The sequence below is a fragment of the Plectropomus leopardus genome, chromosome 15 (genome assembly GCF_008729295.1).
Source record: "Plectropomus leopardus isolate mb chromosome 15, YSFRI_Pleo_2.0, whole genome shotgun sequence".
In the NCBI taxonomy this organism is placed as follows: Eukaryota; Metazoa; Chordata; class Actinopteri; order Perciformes; family Serranidae; genus Plectropomus; species Plectropomus leopardus.
Genome location: NC_056477.1, coordinates 15,975,762 through 16,001,418, shown reverse-complemented (window position 1 = coordinate 16,001,418; position 25,657 = coordinate 15,975,762). Strand labels below are relative to the sequence as shown.

At 40.7% G+C, this 25,657-nt stretch overlaps 3 protein-coding genes across 5 annotated transcripts in view; 2 read left to right on the top strand and 1 right to left on the bottom strand.

Moving 5' to 3' along the window:
* LOC121954434 (Kv channel-interacting protein 2) overlaps positions 1–13,397 on the top strand; it is a 115,058-nt gene extending 101,661 nt beyond the window's left edge. The window contains exons 2-9 of the mRNA XM_042501932.1: positions 5,651–5,749; positions 6,965–7,089; positions 7,285–7,354; positions 7,778–7,848; positions 8,067–8,174; positions 10,675–10,779; positions 10,941–11,003; positions 11,317–13,397. Of these exons, the coding sequence (XP_042357866.1) occupies positions 5,651–5,749; positions 6,965–7,089; positions 7,285–7,354; positions 7,778–7,848; positions 8,067–8,174; positions 10,675–10,779; positions 10,941–11,003; positions 11,317–11,364 (689 nt within the window). The 3' untranslated portion in view covers positions 11,365–13,397. The remainder of the gene's footprint in view (positions 1–5,650; positions 5,750–6,964; positions 7,090–7,284; positions 7,355–7,777; positions 7,849–8,066; positions 8,175–10,674; positions 10,780–10,940; positions 11,004–11,316) is intronic.
* Positions 13,398–13,515: 118 nt separating this feature from the next.
* Positions 13,516–17,838, bottom strand: LOC121954709 (cytochrome c oxidase assembly protein COX15 homolog). Its single transcript, XM_042502387.1, has 9 exons — positions 17,634–17,838; positions 16,381–16,568; positions 16,156–16,278; positions 15,874–16,060; positions 15,554–15,721; positions 15,334–15,415; positions 14,710–14,864; positions 14,478–14,591; positions 13,516–14,392 (listed from the first exon to the last, which is right to left on the bottom strand). The coding sequence occupies exons 1-9, from the start codon at positions 17,706–17,708 to the stop codon at positions 14,261–14,263; spliced, it is 1,224 nt and encodes a 407-aa protein (XP_042358321.1). The 5' UTR covers positions 17,709–17,838; the 3' UTR covers positions 13,516–14,260.
* On the top strand, positions 17,188–22,920 carry cutc (cutC copper transporter homolog (E. coli)). 3 transcript variants are annotated; one of them, XM_042502391.1, is made up of 9 exons: positions 17,188–17,273; positions 18,351–18,425; positions 19,161–19,220; positions 19,312–19,521; positions 20,747–20,782; positions 21,790–21,923; positions 22,055–22,082; positions 22,165–22,270; positions 22,390–22,920. In XM_042502391.1, the coding sequence occupies exons 2-9, from the start codon at positions 18,356–18,358 to the stop codon at positions 22,499–22,501; spliced, it is 756 nt and encodes a 251-aa protein (XP_042358325.1). In that variant the 5' UTR covers positions 17,188–17,273; positions 18,351–18,355; the 3' UTR covers positions 22,502–22,920. The 3 variants fall into 3 exon arrangements, with proteins under 3 accessions (XP_042358325.1, XP_042358323.1, XP_042358324.1); XM_042502389.1 differs by lacking the exon at positions 17,188–17,273 and adding an exon at positions 18,127–18,243; XM_042502390.1 differs by lacking the exon at positions 17,188–17,273 and adding an exon at positions 18,127–18,246.
* The last annotated feature ends 2,737 nt before the right edge of the window (positions 22,921–25,657 follow it).

Below are 25,657 nucleotides of genomic sequence, written 5' to 3'. Positions count from 1 at the left end.
CACAGTCATAAAGCAGGTTTGAGGTTGACGCAGTCATGTCATATCAGTGCATCCCAACTTCTATTTAAAATGATAATTTCCTTCATCACAGCCAACTTTAACAATGTGTTTCAGTAGGTGCTGCCTATATCTTGCCTGATTAACTGAAATGCCATCTTTGTTTTCTGCTGCCCTGACTTGAAAGGCTAAAAGCCCTAAATCAGTCATACATATGACCCCCTGAGGTATCCAGTCTAGAAAAATCTATATGCCAATCAAAATGCATCCCCATGATTGTTTTTTTAAGTCCTTTTTTAGTTTTTCTGTTCCAGTTCTTCAGAGGTTATGTCTGACAGTGGTTGGATGTCAGTGTGCCAGATGTGACATCAGTATATCCCATCCCAACTGAAATATTTCCCTCTGTGCAGGATTGCATATGCAATGCATGTTATAGCCAGATTTCAACTCCAGGCTGTTATTGACTGTGCACGTGTGTTGACTTTACACTCAGGGGAGATTGCCACATCTGTGAGGTTGTCCACAGTAGCTGCTGGGTCAGATTCATCGCCTCGCTGTCACCTCCCTCCTCCCTCCTCCCTCTTCCCTCAGACTCTTTCTGCCTCTTCTTTTCCTGATTTGTCCTTTATTTTGTCTCCTTTAAATGCATTTGTTTTTGGATTCAGTCCTTGCTTTACCGTGGTTGCTTTTATTTTCTGCTTTTACCCACTCCACTCTGCCCCTCCTATTTCCGTCTCATCTTCCAATTTATTCTTTTCATCAGTCTTTTGTGTGTCCCCTCTTTCTGTTTCCCCTCTTAACCTACAAGTAGTACTTGTCTATCCTTTTCCCTCCCTCCTTTTCTCCTCCCCCTCCTCTCCCCTCCCCGTCACTCGGTCCCATCACTGACCCAATTAAACATGGGGAGGGACACAGCAGGAGGAGAGTGACGGTAAGGCGAGAAAGAGAGGGAGGACAGACACCGAGTAGACAGAGTTTGAGAGTCAGTTGCTGGAAAAGCAGAGAGAGTCCGAAAACAATTGTCACCAACCTGCCAGGACGAACACAGTGAATTGTCCGAACTTCACCTGGAACTTAAACAACCTTTGACAGCCTCAGAGGCGGCGGGGGTGGAGCAGCAAGCCGACAGTCCTGCTGCCACGCACTTACTGTTCTCGATGAAGAAACGAGGAGAATAACAATCTACCTTCAGTGAAGAAAGCGGGCGGGGAGCTGTGCAGAGTTAGGATGGAGGAATACCGGCATATAGAGGGAGACTGAGAGGAGAGATTGACGAGGCGAAGACGGTGCATTCCTGGTTGGAGCTGAGGGGGGGAAGAGTTTGCCCCGGGGCGAGAGAAAGATTTTTATTGCCAGAAACAGAGAGGGGGGAGAGGATGCATCTGTTCTTTCAAGACAAGTGGGAGGTGGAGGGGCTGCAGACTGTGGGCATCCTCCTGGTGGTCTGTAGCTCCCTCAAACTGATGCACTTTCTGGGGCTTATCGACCTAACCACGGCAGGTAAGAGAAACGGTAAGCGAACAAGGGAGAGGCGCCGAGTGAGAAGTCAAAATGATGAATTTGGTGAGGGAACGTTAGGAGGAAAACACTCAGCTGGATAGCAGGGTGGCAACATAAGTGTGTGTGTGTTTCTGCAGTGTTTGTTAGCATTAAACAAAACAAAGTACATTGGCCTAATTTCTTCACTAAATAGCTGTCATGTCTGTCACACCTATTTATTCTCCTCTTTATAGTGTGTGTGTGTGTGTGTGTGTGTGTGTGTGTGTGTGTGTGTTTGAGTTTGAGACTGTGCTTGCTCATGTGTGTGCCTATGCCAGTGTGTGTGTGTGTGTGTGTGTGTGTGTGTAATTTTGTCTTAGACAGAAATACTACCTTCTTAACTCACATGTAAATGCGGAGTGTTAAAACTGATTGTTAAACTGCATTTATGACACAAAACAAATTCAAAACTGCCAAAAACATATACATCTGAATAAAGAATTCATGTCCAAAACACATCTTAATGTAGGCCCATCCATACTGGGGACAAACATCAGTACTCTACTTATTACAACAAAACATTCAGGACTTGACTTATTGCAACAAAAGGATTCTGCCATGTACTTTACTCATCCTTTTTACTGTGATAAGGCTTTGCTTTTTAATTTTCTTCCTTAAAGGGACACATCACCAATTTTATACATCAAGACACGTTCCCTTGTCTTGAAAAGTTAGTTTAATGTATTTTTTTACTTCAAGTAGCTTTTCAAACTCTTAAGACCGACCATGGAGATGTCATCAGGGTCAAACTACATGGCGTTTGGAAGATGTGAGCTTTTTCCAAAAGGTGAGGCACTGACATAGAGATGCAGCATTGAAAATATAGGATCCAATGTATTTTGGAGCTTGAGCCATATGATGAAGCCAAAATAGTGCCTAAAATCTGAATATCTCTGCCCCTGCTGCACTGATCTTTTAGCATTCTTTTATTATGCCTCTAGCATGTCTCACAAATCAATTGAATGTTATACTAAAAAGACTTGAGTGCAGTTAAGAGTAAAGGCAAGAGACGTGGGAGGAGATGAATGACGTTAGGCAAAGGCCCCAGGCCCCATTTGAAACCACAGATACGCAAAGAACCAAAAGAGCAGCCTAATTTTATCCAAATAGTTTTGAAAACAGCACCATATTTAAAACTGCAGATTTGACTTCTCTCCTCAGAGTCAGGAGGGCCTAGAAATCATAGCAGAAAGGTTCAATGTTGGATCTGCAGTATACTGTATCACTGTAATATGCTCGCCGCCTTCACTTCAGCTGATAAGTGCCTCTTCGCCTTGAGAAAATCCTCAGATATCTGGAGTTTATGAAACACACAGCTTCTTCAAAAGTTGGTGGATATTGCCAGAAATGGGTTGCCATTAAGCTAAAAATAGAGCTGTTTTATTATTTCCTGAAGAGGTGTGATGGTTTGTCAGTGTCCCCTGGGGAAAACCATTGAACTCTAATTCCACAGTCACTACAGGGTGTGCTGGGTAAGAGTGTCTTAATGCTGCACAACAGCTGAGGAACACCGAAAGTTGCTTTTTTTTTACCCCCTGCCTGATGAGGAAGAGACAGTTTATATTTTTCCGCCTGCTCAGGCCAAAATGAAAGAATTTCTGGTCTCATTGTCAGTGCCACTCAAAAAACAATTTTAACTTCAAAGGCTGGAGAGCAAATTGATCACGTTACTTCAATAGTGTAATGAGTGCAGTACTTGTTTTCAACAAAGGACTCTAGCACTCTATTAATACTAGATACAACTTCCATATTAAGCATTGTATCAGCTTTGGAATAGAAAATACAACAGCAGCTTATTTTCTATGTTAGATGGATACAGTAGATGATGTGTAGTCATGTTTTGGGGGCATATTTTACAATAAGTAGGGGACCTTAAAAGAAACATTCTTGTGCACATTTAAATCAGGTTAATCCCTCTGAGATCAAACATCTCTATTCCAAGACAAACTTGGCCACATTTACTCGAAGACGTCACAACAAACAAGACATTTCATCACCAGCAAAGGACAAAACTACAGAGGAAGAAACAGAGCAGATGGAGGGAGGAAAAGGTGTCTCAGTCCTAAAAGAAGAATATCTAAACATTGACAGTTTCCAGTAGATTCAGCTTTCATGGTCCTTGCAAGTATTTCAAGCTCAGCGCTTCATGCAGAGCAGAGGAAGTGGAAATTGTGAAGTTTTTCTTTCTTTTTGCCTGTCTCCATCCAGGCCTTCAGAACAATGGGTGGGAATTAAATTTAGTCTGCTCACACCCAGAGACAAGCTGCATCGGTAACACAATAACATTCAGTGTTGTAAAGGTTACCTTAAAAATGTGTTTCCCAACAAATTCTAGCAGTAAAGATGTATTAAATGCTGAAATCTTTAATTCTCTGCAAGAATATTCTACAGCCTGGATATACCTTGAAGGATATGCGCGTTTAGAGCACGTCTATGGTTCAAAATCTGAGCTGAGATTGTCCGCACACGGCTTTCAACATGGAGGTAGCCGAGCTGGTAGCTAGCAGCTAATGATGCTAACAACAGCAACAAGTGCTGGGAGAGGCGTTATCAGTGGTAACTGCCGCAAGTGCACAATGCAGAGAGGTGGCAAATTTGCAGTGGGATACACACACGGGGTGTCACATGCACTCACATACATATGTTGCCAGACAGGCTACCACAACAACAAAGACGCTCAGATTACAACACATACAGAGGGAGCATGCCTTCATTATCTGCTCAGGATGCTAATTTATCTTCACACAGTGAATAGCTGTTTTGAAGCTGTATGAATGTTGTGGCTATCATATACAGAACCTTTAAGCACTGGTCACAAGGACATTTTTAAGTATTGTGTGGGCTAGGTGCTTTGTTTCTTGGATGTCTGCTGCTTATGGTCCATCATTTGGTCACTATCTTTTTGTAAAGCCCCCACCACACCTCAGTACTCTGGGGGTACACGCCCCGAAAAGTCCCGAGCACAGAAACTGGGAACAAAATCCGATATACAGGCAGAGGGCAGTCTCTGCAGAGATATACACCCCCACACACTCCTAGTGGGTCATAATAGATGATTAAAAGGGTACTTCTGTATGAGTCAATGCATTGGTTTTTATGAAAAGTAGATCTTGAGAAGTGTATGTTGATTCATTTTCTGAACCTTTGACAGATGGTTGAACTATTTGATGTTTCTGTGTTGTGAGCAGCTGTTGGGTCCATATGGAAAAAATTATATATACTTACACATGCACAGACCCCGGGGCAGAGGGCTAGGCCTGTGCTAACACGGTTGGATGAATTACTTTGGTATCCACTGGACAATGTGCTCTGCTTGTTGTGGCTTCAAATGACACCAGAGCCACAAGTTAGGAGAGTCCCTGAGGCTCCACGGAGCAAAGAGACAACCGGGGGACACGTCACAGAGGCTCGGCTGTCTGTTTTTGTACTGTGGTTCTGTTGGTTTTCACCACATCATGGCCTTCATCCCTCAGACCGCCTGGGTCCTGCTAAAAGGGGTGAGGGGACTGTTACCATGGAAACTGAGAGGAAGGAGTAAGTACATGGGTTCATGTGTGTGAAAGTGTTTTACATCGTCTATCTGATTTTCACTACGATTCTGTGAAGCAAAATAGGCATCATGAAGTTTGTTTTCGTAGACATGAACTGGTGCTCTGGTGTTGGATGTGATGAGCTCATTGACGAGTTGAGGCAGTTTCGCAGGATGTTTGTCTGGCAAGTGAAATTAAGTCTTTAAGCCGATTGTGAATTAAAACTGTTGATGTTTGACTAGTGTTTTGAATTGATTCTCTGCCGGTGTTCATACGGTTTGCTGAGTGTGGCATTGTGATACGAGAGCCAGTCTGATTCAGGAAACCTTGTTTTTCTTGGAGTCACTCTGTGCTGCTGTATTCTGGTAATATCTACTGTTTGAAGTGGCACTTGTGGTCTCCCATCGCTGAGCCAGGTCAGCAGGCAATTAGCAATTGACTTAACGGCATGAATCAGTCTGTTGTTGCATCTGTCCATTGCATGGAGTGTGTTTTTGGTTCTTACAGGCATGGGTGCATGTGTGTATGAAAACACAATTTGCAGACTTGTGTCTAACCTTTTGTGCTATGGTTGGTAATTACAGGTAACCCTTCTACCAGCCAAAGCAAAAAAACCATAAAGCAGCGATTCCTCAAGCTGCTGCCATGCTGCCAGCCCTCGGCTGCCCCCTCTATCAGTCAAAGCAAGTGCTCCTTTCCTCTCTATACATCTCTACTTTCTACCATAAGGCTGGACTCTTAAGTGAAGATTCATACAGACGCTTGTATGGATGCAGTCTTGTACACACAGCCACCAAAACAGTCAGTGAACACATAAAACAACATACAGTTTAACAACCCATAAACCTGAAACACTCTGGTACTCTTGCCGATAATAGGTCAGACCTGTTTTTACATTTTGTGATTCGAAACACGCCGTGTTCCCTTGGGCTCTGTGTGTGTGTGTGTGTGTGTGTGTGTGTGTTTGTCTGTGTGTGTGTGTGTGTGTTTGTCTGTGTGTCTGTGTGTGTACAGTTATTGACAGTTATTTTTTGGAGAAATAGATGGAATGATGAATGTGTGTGGATGTGTCTCCACACCTTTTTAAAACCACGTTCATTATTGTGTTACATTGTGAAACCTCTACCTCCCTCAGTATAGGGCTCTCCTCAGTGTGCTTAAACTCAAGTTTTCAGACAAGAAACTTAATCATTTTTTGAAGCTTTACAGACCGTTTTGTGCTTTGTGATCTGAAGTACTATAGTTGGTGCTGGAACAAAGATGTATGAAAAATGCTGGATCCAGTCACAGTTACCTCACAATTATGTATCCAAAACAGAGTGTCTCTTTACACCGAGGTGAGAGCAGTTACACTACAGCTATTTGATTCTTTACACCCATCTATTATGGATCCCACAGCGTGCTGTGCTTGACTAGTACTCATCATGCTGACGTGTAAAAGTTCGAAGCAGTTAAGATTAGGGTGAAGAGGTCATGGTTAGGGCTGTAAGTAACCAATCTTTGATATTCTCTGAAGCCCTTTTTACACAGAGATCATGCTTTAGGGCATGATGCTAAAAACACCCAAGTGTAAATACCCACATTGGCTATTCCACCATGGATCCCAGCTGACATTAGGAGGGGTACACCCTGGACAGGTCACCTGACTATCACAGGGCTTGGCTAAGGACACTGGGGTGCAAATAGCATCTGTTTTAATTCACTGAAATTAAATTAAAAATGATTTTTTTTAAAATAAAGGATATTGCTGTACTCTGTGTATAAGACTTATACTGTATGATGAGATCAATGTCAGTTGGATGACTTCATTGAAATATGTTGGCTAGGTCATGGCTCTCTTGAGGGTTGATGAGGGTGCAGTGATAATAAATTTTAACACCTTTCTCTCCCTCATACAGACAGCGTGGAAGATGACTTTGAGTTATCCACTGTGTGTCATCGCCCTGAAAGCATGGACAAGCTGCAGGAGCAGACTAAGTTCACCAAGAAGGAGCTGCAAGTTCTCTACAGGGGCTTCAAAAATGTAGGTCTGGCTGAAGAAGAGAGTGATACGGCAGAAAATTAAAAAATAAATTAAAAAAACATCTGGTTCCAGTCATCATCATGGGAGTTAAGAGCTGTAAAAGTCTGGCAAGGTGTAAAGTTCTCGCGCAATCCTTTTTATATTCTGTGCAAGGCTGGACCTAATGAGTTTTCTCTATTCACATTTGTATCCCAGGAGTGTCCAAGTGGTGTGGTGAATGAGGAGAACTTTAAGACCATTTACTCCCAGTTCTTTCCGCAGGGAGGTAAGTTGTCAACTCCTACGGCTTAAACTGAAGAGCTCCAACTGTGTCCATAATACTTTAATCTAAATCATTCTTTTTATTCATCATTCATTCATTTAATAGACTCCAGATAAAAATGTAAATAACAGCATCCATTTAATTCTGTAGAGGTACACATGGAGCTTTTCATCATCTCAATGAAACGAGCCTAATTAACTCATTATAAATCTGCTCTGCCTAACTAACAGTCCATGCACTGCAAAGAAACGAAGTGATTTGTCATTTCATGATATTTAGGTTGATGAAATGTTAACCACTCGCCTCCAGTTGTATTTGAAATTATTCTTATATCTTGGCTATATTCAGCTGGCTGCTGAGCTGCTTAAAGACTGTGCGACATGTTTTGAGGGCACATGAGTTACCATGAGTCTCTAACTTTTCCAGATTCAAGTATGTATGCACATTTCCTGTTTGAAGCCTTCGACACTAACAAGAACGGCTCTGTTAGTTTCGAGGTGAGCTCTATTCTTATATCGGCTTCCTTTTTTAGAGATAAAAGCAATGTTACGTTCCAGTGAAATTTTCCACCACGCCTGTAGACACACAAATATTCATCCTCTCTAAGTACCTGCCCACAGAGATTAGTGCTGTGATGAAGATTTGACTTCATTTACCATGTTAAGATTTCAGTAATGCCAAAAAAATATAGTAAACTGTTCCTCTTTTATCTCAGGACTTTGTATTTGGCCTGTCTATCATCCTGAGAGGGACCATAAATGACCGGTTAAACTGGGCATTTAACCTTTATGACCTGAACAAAGATGGCTGCATCACCAAAGAGGTAACACACACACACACACACACACACACACACAGAATAATACACTGTTCTTACTTAAGCTTTTTCTGAATTATTTGCTGTAATAGCTTCTAAACAGGCTGCAGCTGCTACTAATTTCCTTAGTATTTGGGGGGATGTGGAGGCACCATGTTTCTATATGTACATTTCAATTTTGCTTAAAATAAGGTGGAGGAATTGTCTGCAAGGATACTGATCACTGAATAAATCAGCTTTTTTTTTTAAAATAAACAGCTAGTTTGTGAAATCTGTTAAAAGCATGCACTGAATGCCTGCTGGATAAACATTACATGGGCACAAATGGAGATTAAACCCAGCAAATGCTTGAATATTTCCATCATCAAAGGCTGGCTCATCATCTAAATTTTTTCGCATCAACAATGAGACAGCACCAGCTGTACTGGAGAAGCTTATCAAAAGCCTTGGAAGATGTTTTAACGCAAACCTCAAAGACAGCAAGCAGGTGGAACAACTCGGACAGGACGCAATCAGCGGCCTCAAGCAAATCAACAACACAGCTCTCCCAGAGAAGCTGCAGCCTTGGGGGTTTTAATTCAGTCTGCTGCTCCTACTCGAGTGGCCAGTTACCACCTACGAAGTCACTTTATCTCATGACAACCAGCTGGAGAGACTGACAAACTCACAAGTGAGGTAGTGGCTTGTTCTATGAGATGTCTCAGCAGCATAGGACTCTATGGGAAGTGAGCCCAATCACTGTCATTCTCTAGCCTGGTGGAGGAATACAAATAGGCCAAAGCAAGGCTGGACATGGCAAGAAATAGAGCAGCAGCAGTACTGGATGCTAAATCTGTCCTTTGACACCAGGATACAGTGCCCAACAAAGCAGAGGGGCTTTCGCTTGGGAGCAATGAAACCTACTTGGCAAAAGGCTACTCCAACTGAATGTCAGCACCTGGTGATGGCAGAGGGGTACCAAAAAGAAGCAATGAGGTTTGCCAAAGCTGTAACCCAAGCCAAGTAAGTCCTCTTGATGAGGATGCATTAAAAGGAGGAAAATCACACGGAGTAAGCTGTGGAGCATGGAGTCAGATAGGTTGAGCTGCAAAATCAGAAAAAATCATCAGTCTTTTTTTTTCCCAACAAACCTAAATCTCTGGCCAGGACAGAATCAAGCCTGCCCCCAGTGTGCAGTTCTAGCAGCCTTTAAGCAAATCTTGACTGGTTGTGAATCTAGCCTATTACAAGGCACATACACTGTGTGAAACAACCAAGTCCTGAAGTGTTGAGTGCAAGAGAGTAACCACCAACACCATGCCTATCAGTGCCCACACAACGTTCGCAAAAATACTATCCTTCATCCTGGAAGGAGAGAGAGTGAGAGCTAACCCCTCACCTCTCGACTAATGCCAATGCAGCCATAAACGGAAAAGTGTGTTGACCTAGGCTAGAGACTCAGCTCCCCTTCTGAAATCGGAACAACCAACCTGCAACTAGACCTTGTCCTCTGGATCAACTCCTGCCCTGCCGGCATTCCTTCAGCACTGAGCTGACGGTCCATTGGAAGAGTGCTGCGGACGAGGCATATTAATGGCAAGGATAAGATACTCCAACCTTGCAGCAGGAACAGAGGAGCGAGGCTGGAATGCAAAAATGCGTCGAGTTGACATGCAGGCTTTATAGCCAGTTCCACTGCAAGGTTCCTGAGGAAAGTAGGAGTCTGAGGACAGGCCCACGGGAAGGCAATTAAAGAACTCGTCAATGCTGCTGAAAGTGGCAGTCACTGGCTGTGGCTGAAAAGAGGAGATGCTGTTTGGGCTGCCAAGTGACCATCGAACCATAAGACACAAACCCAGGTTTGATCAGCCTGTGATGTGCCCCAGAGTTCTTGTGATAAAACACTTTCTAACTATTGAAACACCCAGTGGTGTTGAGGTTCCCAACTGAAGACGTGTCTAAATGCTAGTTATGTCATGCAGAAAATTCAGGGACCCTAAAATGCAGTCCTACTAATCAATCTGTGGTATTCCCAGCTAGCAATGTATGGTTCTAAAAATGTTCTGAGAATGGTACAATGCAATCAATGCAATGTTTTAGTAACATTTTCAGTGGCAAGTTTTCTTTCAGCTCCCAGAACATTCTTCTTTAAGTGAGGTTGACATTCTCAAATAAAAAATGTTCATAAAAAATGGTCTGTAATCTCAAGCCTCGATAACACGCTCTGAATGTGACTTTGAAAACGTTCTTCCTTTGTTCTATTGTAACATTTTGGGAACATTTTTATAAAAGAACAGTATATGATCTGTCACCTCATGATCACCAAAACACTCTCAGAATGTTGCAGTTCTAATGTTATGTCTTAGTTAGCATTTAATCTTTTGGGACATTATTTGAAATGATAGACATCCTTAGCAAGCTGTTGGACTCATGGCCTCTGCACTTGCACCTGTTTACGACCCAGCGTCAAAGTGATTCTTGATGTTGTCCAACAGTTTCTACATTCTCTGTTTTGTTCACTTTCCAGGAGATGTTGGACATCATGAGGTCCATCTATGACATGATGGGGAAGTATACATACCCCACTATGCAGGACGATGCTCCAAGAGAACATGTGGAGAGCTTCTTCCAGGTCGAACTTAGCAGTGTTTATTTTCTAGTAACCCTTCTTTTTATTGTTGAAAACCAAAAATATTACTTATAGAAATATTTTTAGATGGTAATGGACAAAATTATTGAACATTCAGTGGTTTTTCAGTGAGTAAATCTTTGCCCGCTACATTTTTCTTTTAGAAAATGGACCGGAATAAAGATGGCGTCGTCACTATAGAAGAATTCATCGAGTCGTGCAAAAAGGTGGGGCAGAAAAGTGGATTTTCAAGTCCTAGAGGAATACTTTAGCATTTAAATATACTTATTTGCATTCTTGCGGAGAGTCAGATGAGAAGATTGATACCACTTTTCTGTGCATTACGAATGCAGAGCCAGGAGCCCATAAGACCTCCTGGAAGGAGTGGTGCAGTGTCAATCCTCTCATCTTACCCTCGGCAGGAAAGCAAAATACTGCAATATGTCAAACTATATCTTTAATCCTCACTTTTCTTGTTTTGGATAACTTGGGTAAAACATAAGAATGCCTACTTATCCAGACCCCTTGTCTCTTTTCTAGGATGAGAACATAATGCAGTCCATGCAGCTGTTTGACAACGTCATCTAAGAATCTGGACCAGAGAGTACGCTGGCACCAGGGAGGGGAGTGAGTGTGTAAGAGGAAACAGGATAGAAAGCAGAGTTTGTGAATGTGTGTGTGTGTGTTTGTATGTGTGTGGTCGTCTTCTGACTTGCAAGCTTGTGCTTGTGTGTCTGTTAAGAGCTGTGAGTCCTGAGGGCACCGAGAGGCCCTCTCCCTCTTCCTGGACCCCCAGTGACATTTCTATGAGCAACAATGGAGTTTCCCCGACTCCCTTCCTCATCATGCAGAACCTTAGTTTTACCCCAGAGGCACAGAAAAAGAAGGCAAGCAGCGGGCTCACAGGCACTGGCACACACAAGACCCCCCACCTGTTTTATTTATTACTATTACTGATGGAGGAACTGTCGCAGCCTGTGATGACTGAACTCAGAGGGAGGGAGTTTCTTCAAAACCTTGATCTAAGATCACTTTTACCCCTTTTCCCTGTGATGGCTAAGATTTGGATACGTGGTTCTTATCCTGCCTCTGTGCATGTGGGTAACACCTCCCCTGGAGCCGCTAGACTGCTTGCGCACCGGCCATAAAAATAGAAATGAATCTACCACCATCTTGTGGACGAGAAAGAAAGACACTCCCTGAGGAAACATCTGCCGAATCGGAGATCCAAGCGAACACGTTTCACAGATGGAGGTTCGAACGTGTTGTTTTCCACGAGGAACTGATTACAATATCGCATGATGATGTCACTAATATCCAATTATGTATTTACAGAGATACTCCAAAGTCTGCTTGTCTGTCTGCTGTTCCTAGTCATTCACAGGTGCCTCACCCTTTGTGTACGTGTGTGTGCATGTGTAACAGAGAGAGATGTGATCCATCTTACCTATGTAAGACTCAGTGGGCCGACACCCACCTCCATTCATGGGATTCTGGTAGAATAATTCAGAGCCTTCCAAACTATTACAGTCTTAGCTGTAGGTGTCTATTGACTGTTGTACATTGTCTAGCACTGCCAATGATGTGCTATTAGGCAGTACAACGTGGGGAATGCACTATATAGTTGATGAGCGGTTTTCACCATCCCAGCTTCTCTCAACACAGGACTCGCATACCATTGTTGTACTAGTCTACTAATACGCATTCAAAGGGACTTTATTAGACTGCAGATCGTATTTGTGAACTTCTTGTAATGGGAAATGTCATGTGGTTGTAGCAGGTTCTACCACACAAATTTTTAAATCCCGTATTGCGTTAAATTAGGCTCATTCAATTTCAAAGAGGCATAGTGTGTGTGTGTGTGTGTGTGTGTACTGTTAGTGAGAGACATGATTTAATATTTTCTTTTTAATGTCCGCCTCATTCCGTATATTCTCCCTCTTTCTGTAACACCAAAGAGAAGATATAAATTAAAGAGGTACATAAAGACACTCTAAGTTAAGACATGCAACCCACCTGTGGGTGAAGAGAGAGGGAGATGCCGTGTAAAAAGTGGAAGCAAGGGGCAATCAGAGATTGAAAGAAAAAAGAAAAGGATGGAATTGGGTGAAGTGGTGATGTGGTTTATCTGCACTGTGTCCAGTCTGGAGTGTAGTTACAGGTTGTAAACCCATGTCATTAGAAAGACATAATTTGCAACCACTGATTAATTAGCTTCTTTTCAAACGACCGTAGTACTCTTAAATCAAAGATGGTGTAAGTAACAGAGACACTCAAGCTATAATTAAATAGGCTATAGTGTCTTTTGAGTGCAAAGAGACTGATATGGAATAGCAATAATGTTCTCCACCGCGTATCAGCGCCTTCCCATTTATCCAGCCTCTCAATCCTCTCAGAGCACAGTATACGGGTGCACTAATGCCCTGATGAAAATATGCACTTCCAACCCTGCAATTTTTTCATTTCTGCTTTTTTAAAATGTATTATTTGTGGGGGGAAAAGTGGTTTGGCTCTGATTGTTCCTTGCTGATAGTTTTTAACTTCCATTCCTGACCACACGTAAAACCTGTCAATACCCGCATGTACTGTGTCTAGAACAATGAAAACTACTAACCCGTTGTACTGACTGTCTAGTTAGCTAGCCTCAACTGGTTGCATTACGTATTCAAAATGTGTATATTTTGTACAGAGACAATAAAAATCACAGTTACTATGCAAAAATGGACTGGAGTCTGAATATTAAGGACTGTACAGAATCGTCTTTAATAAAATAAGACATTTGTAAAGACAGTAAAAAGCAACAATCAAGATTCTGCATATTTTATACCTTATAACTCATCATCACAATGTCAGCAAGCAAAAGTTCATAACTTAAATATACATAATTATACATATATTCCCAACAGCCACATCTGATTCGTCTAATATGCAGTGTCTGACCAGACAAAAGGCAATGAGTGGCCACTTCATAACCAAATTTTCAGTCAAAATATTCTTTACACATGAACAAAAACAGTCAGTCTACTTACAGCTACTCCTGCAGAATTCTGGCTGCACACCAAATATGTACCCTTTATTGAAATCATGTGACTGTGTCATTAAAGCTGGATAGACATCAAATATTTGCTGCTTGTTTTTGATTTTGGATGTCTTTGTTTAATTTCTTGCAAAATAACCCTTTAGATCAAGTACTTACATTTATCGTTCGATCAATTCTGCATTGACAGCCTTGATGCACTCTTAAAGTTTTTATCAACACATCAAACAACACTCCGGCTTCAATAAGACTGTGATTAAACACAGCAGCATCACAGGAGAGATGCTTCGGCATATCCATAATAGTCCACTGTCACCTGATAAATTTCTCTGTTTTTAACGTCTTCACTTTTCTCTCCGTAGGCCTCGTTCTCAATGACACTGCTAGGTCTTAGAGGCTTGAGGTGTGGCTAATAGGGATTGGATTTGTCCATAAATAAGCATGAATTTATTTGGGCATCTTGCGGAGCTCTGCCAGTACCCAAATTGCCAGTGAGAGAAGAGCCACAGAGCCAGACTGGTGAGTGGCTGCCAGTGGTGTGGGAACATACAGTAACAAGGTGCTGATACCGAGGGCAACCTGAAGAGTACAAACACAAAGAGTTTAGTCACACTGAGGAGAAGAAGACTGAGTTAAGATGTTTCTGCATGGGCTGGAAACTTACCTGTCCATAGGCCATTGCTGCGAGGACGCTGATGGCGATCTTCGCCCTCCTGGGCAGCAGCATTCTCCTTGAGAACAGATAGAGGCCTGTAATCGCGGTCAAAGAAGAAATGGCCTAAAAGAAAATAAATACAGGAGACCATTAACAACCAGTAAATGGGACCAGATAAGTGAACACATTTTTGTTGAAATGTTGCCCACAAGATTGTTTCCATTTAGAAAAAAGACTATACCAAAATTCTGTGGTCAAACTGCACTGTTGTGGGATTCTCAAAGACGTTTTTGAGGGCAGGAGAGAAAGCCAGAAGATCATCTGGGATCCATCGCTCTCCCATCTTCGGGAAGGAGTTGTACACCAGCCCAGCATCCAAACCAGCGACAAAAGCACCTGTGAAAGCATTTGTCAAATATTCACAAATAGATTTGCATATATGGACCACATTTTTATCTATATTATCTTAAGGGGCTGAGTCCACCAAACGCTTTTTCCCCGAGGCCTGCATATGTTTTAAATTCTTTGAGATGGGAGCACCGTGTATTTATGCTGTGCTACAAATGTCAGCAGGTTTGGCACAAAACAAAAAATGAAAAACACAGCATCTCTCCAAGTGCTCTCAAATGCTTCCAGCTGAATGTTTCCTGAGTAAATGCTTTAGTGGACATGGCCCCTAATAGTCTGCAATATTAGATTCCATACAGTAACTTTTAATGTCCAAGCTAAGGATCTATTTGCATCCTTAAAGAAGCCTGAAGTGGAAAGTACTCCTGACAATATACATTTGTTTCTATCGATCTTTAGAGAGTGCATTCACATATTTGTGTTTGTGATGCTGCAATCATAAAAGAACAAATGGTACCTGAAAGAGCAGTGAGGAAGACGAGTCCACCAGTGCCCTTGGCAAACCTCCTAAGCTGCATAAGACGTTTGGTTTCTGCCAGCTGAGAGAGAGGTGACATCATGAATAGAAAAACAAAAACTTGACATTCCCCCAAACGGACCAAGGTTAAACTGTATAAATTTATATGTGTACTGATATTATCATGAGTGGCCTACAGAAAAAAAAACTGCCTCTGTACCTTGTGTGCAGGCAACAGCAGACTGAGCCCCGTCCACAAACTGGCGCAGTACAGCAACAAGGCAGAACCAAGGTGAGCACTCAGACGATACTGGCTGACCCGGGGGATGTCATAAGACTCAGGCTTCTCCTCCAGACCACTTTTTACCATGTACCACCCCAGGAGGCCCTGAGAGGAACCACAAAATGTGTTTGTCATTAATTACATATCCACACAACTTGACTACTAATGGCACTTTGGGCACAATGTTGTATTTGTTGACCAGTAAGGATGAACTTACTATGATCCTCTCCCATCAAAACAGCTTTACTGAGTCTTACCTGGAAGAAGACAAATCCGCAAAGCCCGAGCACTCTTCCCTTCATGGAGCGAGTGAAGTATCCTTTCCTCCAGAAATAGATGGTGGGGAGGATGTACCCAAGTCCAACCAACCTTCCCCACATGCGATGACCCCACTCCATGTAGAAGATAAACTTAAACTCTGGCAGAGTCATGTCATGGTTCATTCTGGGAAAATATAATGACAACAGAACATCTTTAGACTAAACCCCCACCGTCACTGCGTCTTGATGAGGATATAAACAGAAAAGATGGCGCCTTACATTTTGAATTCTGGAAACTGCTGGTACTTGGAAAATTCAGCCTCCCACTCTGCTTGTGTCTGCGGTGGCTTCATTTCTCTGACCAGATGCCAGTCAACCATGGAGAGCCCAGATTCTGTTAACCTGATTGAAACAAATGCACATATACAGTCAGTACCTATCAACACAATTTCAGTGAACGGAGGGCAATTATATACAAAGACACATAACTTATGTCACGCTTACCTTGTGACACCACCCAGGACAATAGCCCCAACCACCAGCCCGCTGCAGCCAAGTAACCAGCGTCCTACTATGCGATTTGTGGCTGCGTTGGGGACGGTAGCTGCTGCTGGGGCAGAGGAGGCCCCCGCCTCTGCTGTGATGGTGCTCTGACCTCTCTTCACAAGCCATTGTCGTAGTTGTGGACTCCGCTGATGTTGTAAGTAAAGAAGAGGTGATTTAAAAAATAAAAAAACAAAAAATAATGTGCAACAACTTTGTCATCTATATCCCTAAACACTGTCAAATGTACTTTGTCAATAAAAAATGTATATACAGAAAGAGTAGGGCTTAAGCTAATGATTATTTTGACTGTCTATTAATCAGATGATTATTTTCTCAATTAATTGACAGTTGATTGGTCTGAGCAGAAGCAAATAAAGTGGAAAATGCTCCCATTTATTTTCTCTTTATAAATGACTCAAATTGGTACTTAATTTTGTAGTTGACAACTAATGGATAGCTTTTGCATCTCTACCTAAAAAGTCCTAATTCAACAGCATACAATAATAGTTTGAGAGTTTATGACTCGTTCCTGTTTCATGACCATGCCCGTGTACACGAATCAGGTTCATAAATGGGTGTTTTTAACCACTTTTCTGTGGAGGAAGTTGTCTGACCTGCACAAAGCTCCGACCTCAACCACGCCTAACATCTCTCACTGAGACTGATCTCAATGCTATAAGGAGATAACGATCACGTGAGTGTTTTGTTTTGGTGCCCACGTAGGTTTGGCCAAGCAACACTTGATTAACCTTTATGACACCTTTTCTCTCCTACTAGCTTTCTTCAGACACGTTTACTTTGTATCGATCACCAGTTAGCAGATTCAGGACCTCTGGACAAAAGGATTACAGGTTTGTTGATGTTTCTGGTCGTTGGGGGATTGTAGTTATTACACATCACAATAATAACGTTACATATAGGTTATTACGAAATTCACAATATCAGTTCATTCATAAATTTGGCATTTCTTTTTAGCTCTACCCGTTGGCTGATAGCCAGGTATCGTTATATACTCTTACCAACTTAAACAAACGTTGAAAACAACACCTTACGTTAAAAGAGAAACAAGAGAGCTGTATGATGTGCTAGCTTTTCGAAAATGCCAGATTTATCATGTAATAACTGCATTACTTGCGGTGCAGTGTCTGACCTTTTCATGCTTTTCCAGCTAGTTAGATAATGTTAGCAGCTAACGTTAGCTACATACTCACACTGCTGTGCTGAAATCCTTTGCCTGCATTTCTGCATCCGCAGAAAATGCTTGTCCGTACTGAAGCGAGTAACATGTTTATCTCCTGAGCTCTGTCTCGCAGTTTTGCTGTTTATGCTGAAGCTGAGGTTGAGCTGTACGTTACCTGACTGTTAGCTTACACAACCATGTTTCCTAACCCACAGTTCAACTTTGACCCCGTGACGTCACAACAGTGACAAGTAAATTACGATATTTTCTTTTCTTATTATTTAACATAAAATACGAGACCGACACACATAGCATCATTATTTATTATTGATTATTTTCATCATTGTATTATCAGAAAACGGGAAGTCTCGGTAGTTGGTGCATGTTATGTTGTTTAGCGTATTCCACACGGGCGGTCACCTTGCGTCCTCAAGCAGCGGTAGTGCTGCGCAACCCGGGTAGCACCGCCCACCCGCCAGACCCTGTGTTTAAAATTCAACTATCCGGGAAACGCTGATCTACTGTTGTGGCTGGGTGTAGCAGCTGAAGTTAATCAGACACCCAACAACATGTACTGACTTCGTATCGATTCCCAATCGACCGATAAGGTCCCATGAACCGTTAGGAAGTGGACTGCACAGGTAGTTGTGGAAGTTACAATTTTTAGCTCATGATTTGTGGACGTTTTAGCCAACGCGTTCACAATGAATCAGTTTCTGATCCTGTCTGTTTGTGTCTCACTGTCCAGACTGGATGGCAGAGAGTTTGGTAATGGAGGTGTGCGTGGACTCTGTGGAGTCTGCTATCAATGCTGAGCGAGGAGGTTGGTAATGTGTAACGTTTCTCAAAACTGTTGTGCTTCTTCTAGTAAACCCACAATGACCTACTTGCTAAAGAGGTAATGCAGGCAGGTGTAGTGAGGAAAGTTTGCAGTCCATCAGACACGCTGCCGTGTTTGTTGTGTTAAAAAGGTATGCAGCGTCATTTCTCAGAGGTCATAGGCCATAAAGCTGCAGATAATGTTAGGTGCAGTCTGATATTCACATATTTACATATTCGTATTATATATATATCTTTTAATGTGTATATATATACTGTATAACATGCTGTGCAATATCCTACTGTGCAATATCTTAATCAATAATAATCATAGGGTATATGTCTATATTTTCACACTAAATACACCACACACCATGTGTGTATTTCACTTATCTGGGCAACTATCGATCATGTACATTAGGGGTCGTCGGGGACGATTACTGGGGCTGATATTTGGCATTTTATCTGTATCTGTGTTTTATTTTAACGATTGCCGATAAAAATTAAATTAAAAAGTGCAAAGAAAGTGTCAGCATGGGAGGAACTCCAGGGAGCTATTTTTATTTTGTCATTTCCTATTAAATTTTTTACTTGACAAAATGGAACAAAAGTTGCTGGGAACTTGCTGTATTAGATGTTGAACATTTTGGTTGTGATTAAACATTTGATAAAGGCAAATTAATAAAATATTTAGATTAATAAAGTCTTATATTATCTTATTATTTGTTTCCTCTTCAAGGGGCAGGTCGACTTGAACTGTGCTCAAGTCTTCTGGAGGGGGGGCTCACTCCCAGTCAAGGTGAGCTCAGATCTCTATGGATACACAGCCCTAAACTCTCCAGCTCCAGGCACACACAAAAAAATCACATACATTATTTGCTTTGCTACAGGTCTGCTGCACATAGTGAAGCAGTATGTCAAAATTCCAGTCTACGTGATGATACGACCTCGTGGGGGGGACTTCCTGTACTCAGACCAGGAAGTGGAGGTGATGAGGAAGGACATAGAACTGATGAAGAGCCACGGAGCCGATGGACTAGTGCTGGGAGCTCTGACAGAGGACGGACGAGTGGACGCAGAGCTCTGCATGGAGTTACTGGGTATTGTCTTCCTGTTTACTTCTCTTATCTGTATGAGCACACAAGGCACTAAATAACAAAAAAAGTACAGTTTCACAAAATCACAAAGAAAACATTTCAAAAGTTCCAGTATACAAAACAGAAATATTCGATGATTGGAGGTTATAATGTACGCTCTCTCTAAGCTTCCTTGTTCTTTCTTGAACTCAAAACTAAACCCTCCTCAACGAAATGCCGTTTCAAAATATTACCTTTACACACACAAACGAAATCAGTATTTCTTATGTTTTTTTCAGCTAACAGAGCATTAAACGTGTCAATATAGTCTGAACAACATTGTCCTTAACATCACCTGTTGACATTTTGACATGTCCTTGTAGTAAAGGCAGATTAATAACTGATAGTAATAAGTACAGTTACATGTACATGAATAACATGCTTACGAGGCTTATTCTGGTTATGATCATATTCAGGATATGGTGTTTACATGAGCACAGAGAAATCTGTTATCCATATTCTGCGCATACATCCCAGTTTCTGTCGGACTACTCCGGTCAGCATGTTTCCATGCTCCACACACATAAACGGAATTCCTCCAAAACTCGATCATTAACAGGTTATTATTGTACATGTAAACACACTCAATGATAAAGTGCTTGTTGGTTTACTCAAACCCTTAAATTGAATCTGGCATTTATGTTAGTAACACTTGTGCTTTTTCTGCTGTGACGAGTAAAAATGTTTTCAGTGAAAATGTGTTCTTTTTATATATCTGCCCTCCTTAATTGCCAGGGGAAAAGTACACAGAAATCTTTGCCATCTTTCTAAATTATGTACAATATACAGTGTATTAGAAGTGTCCTTTGTTTTATTCCAGATGTCACCCTTACATTGTTTCTTGTACGTTATCAACAATTTTGCTTAACTATGACTTGTTCCTGGAAATAAAGTCATATACAAAGTCATATAGTCAAATACAAGTCAGAAAGAGAAAATACTGTACAAATAATCAAATAATCCACAGCAAAGATATTATTTTTGGCTTTGTATTGGCGGTGACTCACAATACACAGTATTAAGTAAAGTAAATGTTTCAATTTGAATGAAACAAAACAGTGAACAACTGGCCATAGAGAATGTATAAGTTCACAAAACATCACTTTTATACTGCAACTTGCAAACATATTTTGTTCAAGGTTTTGTATTGTTTAATACATTTTTCTGATTGTCACTTTCTGCTCACCAGCTGCTGCTCGACCTTTGCCCGTCACCTTTCACCGAGGTAACAACCTTCTCCTCAGGAGGAATACTTTAACCCCCAAATGACCGCTTGTAAATCAGTTACTCACCCTGATACACTGAATTTTTGAAGAAAACTTTGTTTTTCTCTTATGCCTCCAATAAATGAAGATTTCCAAAACAGAGGAAATTCTTGATGAATTGAAGTGGTAGGGGATCACTTTTAACAAAAGGAAAACTATTAAAACATCTGTTTACAAACTCTCACACAAGAATTGCAGTATAATCTAAGTATCATTTATCCAGTTACAATAGGAAGCAGCAAGAATGGAGGCATGTGAAAACTTTGTGGTAGTTGCTTCTTTTTTTTCATATCTCAGATCTCTTATTCAGTTTCTCTTTCAAACTCTGTGCAGACTTATTTGGATTGATGTTTAAACGCTGTTTGGGCGGAAATGTGATCGGAGCTGGACCCAATAATGACCCGCAACTACCACAGAGTCATTTGACCCAGCTGTGAATGATTGTAACTTTTTCCACTACACACAAAAGCCAGATGTTAGCAGGTGATAGTGGGTTTTTGTGCAGTGGGAATATGGCTATTTAAAACAATTAAGCAAAAAACAGACATTTAAAGTATTTTAAATAGTTAAGTTTCAGCAAAGCCGCATGTCACTGGATAAACGAGACTTGTGTGAGAGTTTGTAAACAGATTTTTTTAAAAACTTACTTTTGCTGTTAAAGGCGATCCTCTGTGACTTAAAATCATCAAGAATTTCCTGGATGTTTCTGGATTCTTCACTGTGGAGGCATGCAAGAAAAACAAAGCTTACTTCCCAAATTTAACATAACACAGGGTGAGTGACTGATACACAAATTGGGGGAAAGAGTGCTCCTTTAAATCAAATCTAGACATTTAAAATTTCATTCATGCTCGCAATTAGACCTGGAAAAAATACCAGTGGAATAAAAACCTTCTAGAGTGATTTCATCAGGGCCTCCAGAGACTTCTGAGCTCATATTATTAAATTGATATTGATCCTACTGCAGCTTTTGACATGGTTCATGACCCAACGATTGCTCTGGAGACTCTGGTGTCATTAGGGTTCCAGCGTGTATTAACAAGTGGCTGCGACAACTCTGCTTTGGAGGGACTCCCTCTCATCAAACGGCTCGTTGATCAAGTATGTATGAATTGTGTGTTTGCGTACATGTTTGCATGCAATCATATGAAAACGTGGTTATGGCTGCGTAGTAGTTGCAGCTTGTATTAATCCCTTCGTTCTTTTATCCACGCTTTTCTTTAACCTGACAGGCTAAAGGGAGAATTATTATCATGCCAGGTTAGTACTTTTACTTGTTTCTCTTGTATGCACTTATATATGGAGTTCTTTTAGTTGTTTAATTAACATTATGTTAACACAGGAGGGGGTATCACAGAGAGGAACCTGCAGAGAATTTTAGAGGGGTCAGGGGCTCAAGAGTTTCACTGCTCAGCCCGCTCCGGTAAAGATTCTGCCATGAAGTTCAGGTATGTTTGAATCCAGCCTAAACTAAAAGGAGAGAGGCAACATGATTACATGCATTCAAAGATTTCTTGCAACTTTGTGCCATTTTTGTTGCTCTGTTTAATAATGTTTCCGTGTGCAGGAACACCTGTGTGACAATGGGAGCTACTTTCTCAGCACCTGAGTACGGCCTGAAGGTGGCAGATGTGAGCAAGGTTCGCACTCTTAATGCAATAGCCAGAAACACCTTGTGAATGGGTACTGGACAATCATGACAGACGACAAAACAGATACCTCAAAAGTGATGCATCCACATTTTTTTCACTAAAGCCCAGAAAAAGACAATTTAGATCTGCCACAAAGTGCTTTTTTGTCCTTTTTTTTTTTTTTTAAAAAAAATACTGATTTAACAGTCCTTGTAAAGTTAGAGCTCTGCAACCTTCTGGGATATGCAGTTAAAGTATCTCACAGTAGAGTGATGGAACCTGAATTTAAAACTCTTGTGTTTTTAAAACTAAGGAAAAGCAAGTTTTCAGAGCAGTATCTTTTCCAGTTGCCATATAGTTGACCTATATTTATTTACAGCAATACAGTGGAATATAACAAAGGGTTGTGAGCTTACAAGGACAGAAACATTGTGACAGAATTGAATTAAAGGACAAAATATGAACTATTTGGTGCCCTTTTAGTTTTTTGTTGTTTTGATTTGTTTTGTTTTTTCTTTTGGCAAATGTCTCCTATAATTACAATCAGACTAACCCTTTCAAACCTGAGCAATTTGGATTTATTGGATCATTTTTAAAAAGATGGGGAAAAGGGAATCAGCAGCTTAGGAAGACATGACCCCAAACTTTGCAAGAAATTAGTAAAAAGTACATGAAAGTTAACTGAAAAATAGCAACAAAAAAGGAAAGTCAAAACAAACAAGTAAAAAATCTACTAGTGTCTTTAAATTTGCAGTAAACTACTTGCCAAAGGTTTAATTTGTGAAAGGGGATGTCGATGCATGGTTCAGGATTAATTTAATTTAAGAAATAGGCAGCACCAATGCAGAATCATGAATCATTTACACTAGTTGTAATTGTAGTTAAGGAGGTTTCGGAGGTTAGAAAGTCATGTTGCTATCTTCATATTCATTGATAATTGACAAATGGAGTCAATGGACTATTCAGTGAAGGTGCACTAATACTGCAGACACATAAGATGATGCCATGTCACTATGAATGGTAGCATACCATGCTTTAAACCTTAATTGGGTACAATAACTCCCCAACTATGTTTTTTATAATTGCTTTACACCACAAAGGTCAATGTGCCTTGTTAATCTTTAGTCATTTTTAAAACTATAGGCTCATGGGGCACTAAAACTATATTCTTCTTTGCAGCCCAATAACATGTTACTGAACAGCTTAAGACACACTCTGAAGAGCCATGACCTCATGATATCCTGAGGGGTGTTAAGAAGCTGGTGTACTGAGTCATCTGATGACGAAGAAAAACTGGAAATAATTAAATGATTAATATATAAAATAAATAAATAATAAATAAATGAACACCCACCCAGGGTCAAAGTGGATTAAATTGAGTTATCTAGTTACTTCTAAAAAAATATTCTTTGAAAAATCTATAGTACATATTAATAGATTAATAATAAAAGTTAAAGTTTAATAGCATGAAACCCAGCTGTTATATTGTGGTGTCTCTTTAAGGTGTGGATCCATTGTTGATGTCTGGTCAATGAGCACATAGAGTTAAAGTTGATGTTTAATATTTTAAAGTTAATTTATGCAGAGAGAGTTTGCCCATTCACAGACAGTTGGATTTATTATAACAAAAGAATGGACGTAGCAGTGTACTGTATATTGTGTGAGAGAGGGCAAATTGTATGTACCATTTCTTCTATTATCCCTGACGTAGTTGTGAGGCTAAAATATCTGTCACGGCTGTTAGTCATGGTGGATATTCCCTTTTTGTAGAATTAAATAACTCAGCCGAACTTATCATGAAAATGATCACTTGAACAAAAATCAGGGTGACGAGAACTACCTTCAGTGACAGAAACAATCTTTGGGATCAATTTATGTGGCATGTAGTTTGAGTTTTTAGTTCAGCCTATGTCCTATTCACTAACATGGAGGGGTGAGCTTTGTGACCTATACTGCAGTCAGACAGCAGGGGGCGATCCAGATTGAAATGTTACACTTTATGGGAACTGTCATATTTTTCATCTTTTTATACAGTCTATGGAGAAAACTCTTTGAGTGGTCAAATGACTACAAAAGAACTATAGGTGTACAAGTATACCATGTACAAACAACTAATTATTAATCAAAGTGGCTACCACTTATTTTTTTTGTTGAAAAATGAATCATTTAACTGTTTAATCTCAAGTTGTAGCCTATTCTGTATTTTTTTTAAGGTGACCTCTGTCTTAAATAGCCCACTTTGGTAAAATAATTTAAGCAAAGCCTCTCAGGCTGGATGAGAGATTTTCGTAAACTACATAATTGCACCTTTTTGTACTCTAATTGCCCTGCCCTCTTTGAACTGTGTTCTGTGTTTGTCTTCCCCCCTCAAGATACGGGAGCTTCTGCCAGCTTTTGCTGAAGTCCCTGTTAATAAAGGAACCACACATTTCACTATTATGCAACAAACATTCAGACTGAGCTGATAGATAAGGCCTAATTAAGATACATGGTCATGCATAAAATCATAGCTGTAAATCAGAATCAGTCACAGCGCTCTTTGATTACATATGGGTTGTCTTCACGTGTCACATGGTTGTCCTTGGGGCTGTACACACAGTGAGTCAGATTATGACTGTGTGGTGTTGTCATACAAGTAATTATTAACCATCACACAGCCAATCTGTTTGGGGATCATCTAAGTCACCAAACACACATTCTTTAATACTAATAAAGGATGCATTTGTAACATAGCAACGCAAGCTTATTTATATGGCACCATTCAAACACAAGGCCATTTTAAGTGCTCTACAGGGGCATACATGAAACATAATACATTAAGAAAACATGTAGTGCAATGTAAATTAATTACTGACATGACCAACAATCCAGTCTTGTTTACCATCAGCTGTTTTTGTTCAAGTTGTTTGTTACATATTGACGCTATAAAGTTTAAATGATTCGGCTGTGTTTACAACTTCTTGAAATATATGAGGTTGGATGAGTCACACACATGGATTATAACAAACCAATATTGTTGACTCATTTTCTTGTCATGTGTTCATCTTCCTTTTTCAAGACTCACACACACTAACAGCAATCCTCTGTTCCTGTGGTTCGTGTTAAGCTAGCGTCGGTTAGCAATTTAGCCCTGTAGAGGTCTTTTAACAAAATAGCCCGAAATCCACATGGCACATAAATAAAACTTTTGATTTTTTAATGTAC